At 56.0% G+C, this 5,894-nt stretch overlaps 1 protein-coding gene across 3 annotated transcripts in view; it reads right to left on the reverse strand.

The window, feature by feature from the left end:
* Window positions 1-1,453: 1,453 nt before the first annotated feature.
* Window positions 1,454-5,894, reverse strand: part of ASAP1 (ArfGAP with SH3 domain, ankyrin repeat and PH domain 1) — a 309,560-nt gene continuing 305,119 nt past the window's right edge. For all 3 annotated transcript variants that reach the window (XM_077750030.1, XM_077750027.1, XM_077750029.1), the window contains one exon: window positions 1,454-4,069. In XM_077750030.1, the coding sequence (XP_077606156.1) occupies window positions 3,995-4,069 (75 nt within the window). In that variant the 3' untranslated portion in view covers window positions 1,454-3,994. The remainder of the gene's footprint in view (window positions 4,070-5,894) is intronic.

A 5,894-nucleotide genomic window follows, 5' to 3' on the forward strand; every position in this document is an offset into this window, starting at 1 on the left:
ACACATAGACAGAGAATATCTGGGGAACGTGCGAGCTCAGATATTTATGGATAAGGTAACCTCCCTACAGCCTGGGCTGCTGCTGTGGGGCCGCGCCAGTGAGCACGTGGTCAGGGGCAGACGCGGGGTGGGGGTGGGGGGGGCGCATCAGGTTTGAGTCACCTACATACAGACACCTGGAAAGGTCAGACAACAGCCGGGATGGGTGAGGACACGTGTGGGGGAGGGGGCCAAGTAGGAGAGGTTGAATTAAAATCACTGTCCCACCCAGGCTACACGTGGATGCACATTCCGGAAGACCGAGGGCTGGGGAAGAGGAGGAAGGAGTAGGGCAGGGAGTGGGGGTGGGAGGAGGCTCTTGCTGAGGCCACAAGGACTTGGGCTCATGCTGCTGCCTTGCGTGACCTTGAGCAAGTCCCTTCAGGCGGGGGAGCGCATTTCCTCATCTGAAGATCTGCTTCGTGAGGACTGTGGCCGCACAGGGGGCTGAGTGCACAAGACAGGAAACAGGCTCCTCGACCATCAAGTTCAAAGGACCCAAGGCAGGGAGATCTGAGGTTCCTCTGGCTTCTGGCCGAATGTCCGCAGCTCGCAGCATCCTGGAGGGGCCATTAATTCCAGACAGACAAGGAACCAGGTTTAAAACCATATAGAACCGATGTAACCACTGTCACACCGACTAGATAGAAAGCCGGCTGCCCCTCTGCCTGAATTATCCGGATCATTACATCAGCCTGTCCCAGAAATAGCCCGGTGGTCCCTGGTGTCCACGCCAAAGCCCACCTGCCCCGCAGCACGGTTTGTAGGGTTTCCCCGGTGTAGGTGTGAGTGGGCACCAACACCTACCACCAAGGAAACCGGAAACCGAGGAGGCCGCAGGAGTGCCAGGCCGCCCCTGGTCTTCGGGGCTGGAGCCTCCGCGGTTCTCCACCTCCGCCTCCCGCCTGAACGCTGCCATGGATCCTGGGGCGGTGCCGGGGCCAGAACCACTCGTTTGTGGACTTGGACTCCGTCGTCTCCCAGCCGTGGCACATTGTGCGTGGCAGAGAACCTTCCGGAGCCTCATTTTTGGGCTCTGTAAAGCTGAGAGGTACATGCCTCTGGCTGGCCTGAGGGTCAGGTGAGAGCATGTGGGCCGAGCGCCTGGCCCTGGGTCTGCTCCCTGCCTGGCGGTGATGCCTGGGCACGGCCCTCCCCTCTTCACATAAAACGAAGAAGTGGGTGCATGGAGGTGGGAGCGGGGATGGGGGGGGAGTGGGCAAAATGCTGAGGACTTTCGTTTTGTAAACCCAGCAAAGCGATGGACATTTTTATGTCTCCAAAGCGAGCTTTTACCCAGGAGCTGGAATGGCCTGTGTCATCTGCCCCCGCCCCCAGCCCCAGCCAAGCAGAGTCCTGATTCTCTCTGAATGCAACAGAGTGGACGACTCACAAAACGGCTTGATTTCAGATGTTTGGGATCAACTGAGAATATGTTTATTTAAAAGCAATTTTAAATATTAAAAAAAGTAGAAATGAACACATACAGTACTGAAAACGGTCACATTAAATCCATGTGAAATGACAAGCGTACTGATGTCTCATGGTAACACCCAGATGACAGTCTGGAGTTTATCTAGCGGCACTACGGGGTTCCTATACAATGTGGAGAAGTTCTAGGCAATAAAAAAATAAATAGCAATTGCTGTTCAACAGTAAAATAAGACACAGGCTATTTGCAGAACGTAACTTTCCCCTCTGGGGGAAAAAAGAACTAATTAACTATTTTTTTCCCATAAGGTTCCATACCTTCAAAATACTATATCATGTACAAAATTGCAGAGAGTGGCTCACTGAGTTTAAGAACAGTATCAGATTCAAACTCGACCAAGGTCACCGAAAATATTTATCTCTAGCTTTCCTATGTCCCACGGTAAGCTGGATTAGAGAGATTTCCTCACGGAAAACAAAAACCGAACTGGAAAGAAAAAAAAAACCACAGAAGGTATTGAAAAACCAAACAAAACAACGCATCTGTGTAAGTTGCTGCAAAGGAGGGAAAAAGCACAGACAAGGACTCCATGTGATTTTAGACATCTAGGTTTCGAGTTTTTTAGAAAACCAGTTTATTCTGAGATCGGCTGAAAATACTGTAGGCCACAAAGACGAACGGTTCTTTAATGCAACTCAGACCGGGTACGCGAATGAAGCAGGACGCCAGGGGGCTTGGGACGCGTCAGCCTGTGGCCCCGGGCGCTGGTGGGCCGTGCGCAGCTCCCGGGCCGCCGGCGGCTCCAAACCACTGCCCAGGAACAGCCGAGAGGCGGTGGGCGCAGCTCCGTTCATGCGAGGCTTCTCTTGGAGGTGGCCGGGTGACCGTCACTGAGCACTGGGACTGTGGTCCAGGCGCTTTTCCCACGGGCTCGGGCGGGAGCTGTGCTTCTGGGGAAGGAGCTTCTCGACGACGCACGGCCGAGGTTCCCTGCTTAAAAACACCAGCTTCCGGTGCTGCTGCCCACAAAGCAGTCTAAGCGAATGTGAAGCCACAAGGACTGGGGGCGTTGGGGTCCGGAGGGCGGCCCCGCCCACTGGGGATGCTGGAAAGGACGCGTTTTCAGAACCCAGACTGACGAAGACTGAGCACTCGGGGTTGCCCTGGGGGCCGCAGCGGGACGGGGAGGGAACACGCAGGGACGCCGGCTGCGGGAAGAGCGCCCGTTCAGAGCGGTTCCCAGCGGCGCTCGGGCACTCGGCCGCCGTGACACTGCCTTGCAGGGAACGCGTCCCTGAACACAGCTTCAGGCTGGGGGCCTCGCCTACGCCCGGGGTGTCGTCAAGAGCACGGAGACACAGGAGGCTGGTTCCAGCACCCCGAGTCTCTGGGGGCGGGGGGAGCCGTGTGAAGGGCTGACTGTGCAACTCGTCTTGAATCCTCTTTCACACGTTTAAATCGATCAAGGACAAAACTGACAAAATAAGGACAAAATAACCTGGTGCATCAGATGCTTTAACACATTGGGAGGAGGCGAACTGTTAACGTGAGAGGCAGCCTCACACTCCGGGAAGGCCAAACGACGGACCAGAAACAGGTATTGTTGCAACCTTGTAATTTCTGCTTTAATGGTGATCAAGTTTAAAAAATGTACAGTCCAACTTGTCCATACTATTCCTTTATAAAAGGCAGATTTCAGGTAAGCTTCTAAATGCATGCATAATGTAGAGGCTAAGGTTTCCTGGCGGTCCTCGGTTCCTGGAAGTTGAACTTCACCGAATGGGTTTTAAGCTTTTGTCAAAAAGGTCGTGAAGGATATGTTATTTCTGCAGAATGAGGTAATATCTCAGGGGCGGGCACTCGTCACGGTAAGAAAGGCTGCACCGGCCGTGCCCGGCCTGCACGAGGCGGAGGGGCCTGCCGAATGCCACCAAAGGGTTTGGGCCGGTGAATATTTTGCTGAAGGAATAACACTTATGTTTAACCAAGCACTTCGCTGTAATAAATACCAAAGTGGGTTTGTTTTGTAGCTGTAAACTGTGAACGCAGATCACTACAGGCTGGTCTGTCACGGAGCTAAATGTTTCACCCGGAGAACAGAACCTACCTCTCTCCTAACGTTGCATGTGTAGTAACACAACGGAGAATACTGTTTTGTTAGGAACACAGAGTCAATCTATGCCTTTCAACGGTTTGCTGGAGACCACGTCTGTTTGCAAGGCCAGCGCTTCCTATATGCCTGTGTTTGTCCGTTTGCTTGGAAAACACCAAGAGATGTAAGTGCTAGGGGCCGAGGATGGCTTTGGCGGACCAGTAAGGCGCGCCGGGTCCCGGGGCTACCCTAACGCTGGCGAAGGCAGAGGACCACAGGCTATTTACAGCACGCACTACGCTCCCCTCCCGAGGTGGCCCTGGCGCCAGTCTCTGGTTCTGTAACAGCAGCTATATACACGGGTGCGCAGGGGTACGCGGGGGCGGCAGTCTTGCGCGGAGACGTGGACAATCTCAAGCTTCTGCGCTTTGCTAGTCGGACAGGATGTGAACAAAGGACACTGGAAAGACCCCCTTCCTTTCAGGCTGTCCTTCGATATGCCCGATCTGCAGGGAGGAAGGAGAGTCGTCATCAGGATGGAGGCGGCCGGTGGCTGTCGTGACACGGGCCCGTGGATCAGAGCCCGCAGAGTCGGCCCACTGGCCTGGGTGCACCGCAGGCCTCCCCCCATCCCCCCCCCTCCTGTCCCCGGTGAGATACAGGGCGCTAATGACAGTGAACTACACGCAGTAATGATAGCAGAAGGTGCGACCCACTCAGCACTTCTCCAGGCTCTGGCGGCACCCACACGGCAGCCCCCAGGGGCCATGCCTGGGATCCCAGCATCCCCGGGAGCCTAAGGACCCGCCCGCGGTCCCTCCCGGGCTGCAGATTCCATGCCCTCAACCAGCGTGCTCAACTGCCTTCCCGCTGAGCCACCTCACACAGACCGTGCTGAGCCTCTTGTCTGAAAACTGGGGCTAAAATACCCTTTCTTCTCAAGACTGTTGTGAGGTTATCTGAAAACTCACACAGACGGGAAGGGCTGCTTATGGACCAGGCCTGTGTTCTGGCTGCCGTGGGGGGAAGGGAGCTGTTAAGGTCTGAGACGGATGGTGGCCTTGGGCCACTTTACTGCCTGCTGCCTGCCGGTGAGCCACAGTGCCCAGTAATAACCTCCGAGTTGGCTCAGTGAGTCCCTGTTAACAGCGTGCGGAGAAACCTGTCCTGAGCCTTCCAAACAAAGGGTAGGACATGCACACTGGCTTTAAATGACAGAAGCAGAGCAGGTGGATGGTGGCGTTAAGGCCAGGCCACCTCTCATTTCCATCTATGACAAACCGCAGGGTGGACGGTGGCTGGAGCAGAAGCTATGGGGCGAGCCCAGGGGCTGGTCCCTTTATTTACTGACTTTTTGACCTTGGGCGGCCGCCCGGGCTGCGGGGCACAGATTTCTCATCCCGGAGGTGGAGCTAATATAAGACCTGACCTGCTCCCCTCAGGCAGTCTTCCTCAGCGGGTGCCAGGCCCGAGACAGTGCAGCCCATCAGAGACGGGGGCAGGGGGGGGGTGCAGAGGTGCAGCATGGACGGCATCATTGTTACGCCTGCTCTGGTGGGTGTGCTGACGCTAAAAACTTTCCATTCACTCCCTCTGGGTCCTCTGCTGTCGTCACCAGTTTCTTAGCAAGGGATCTGATGACCTCTCGCTTATAACAGCAAAGTATCATCAAAGGACATCCCTGTGAGGCGGGGTTACTCATGTCCCATTTCTGGGCAGGAAACGGGCTTCCAGAAGGGACATGCCTCATCCAAGGCCACAGGGCACGTGAATGACTCCCACAGGGTCTTCAGAGCCCACCTGTGTGTGTGTGTGTGTACGTGCACGTGTGTTTCTGGGCCCTAGCAGGCGCTGCTGGCTCAACAGGTCCCTGCCCAGCAGTCAGAACGGGGTCCCTCTGGGCAGGTAGGGTGCAGGCCGCTGAGGCAGCAGAGCCCCGTGCTGATGCTGGGAACAAGCAGAGGCCGCCATCCCCGCTGCCTCCGGCCAGTGGTCACGGGAGGCCCACAGCCAGAACAGCACAGACCCGCCAGCCGCCCTCACAGCCACCGAGAATCTCCGAACAGCCGCTGCGTGAGGGCGACGGTGCCTTTCCGTCCTGACACCTGGGCAGCAGGTTTTGATGAAAAAGGGATTTGTATAGATATTTTCATTTAATTCTCTAAAATCACGGGAGGAAGGTCCGATGGCCCACTTTACAGAGACAGGGCTGCAGGTGGATTAAGGACGGAGCCTGAGGTCGGGGCAGCGGTAAACAGGGATCTGGGCTCCGAGCCTGAGCCCGGGACGGCGGGGACTGGGGAGCAGAGCACTCAGGCTTCGAGGTCAGAG

This window comes from Crocuta crocuta, unplaced genomic scaffold (genome assembly GCF_008692635.1).
Source record: "Crocuta crocuta isolate KB4526 unplaced genomic scaffold, BGI_CrCroc_1.0 scaffold119, whole genome shotgun sequence".
In the NCBI taxonomy this organism is placed as follows: Eukaryota; Metazoa; Chordata; class Mammalia; order Carnivora; family Hyaenidae; genus Crocuta; species Crocuta crocuta.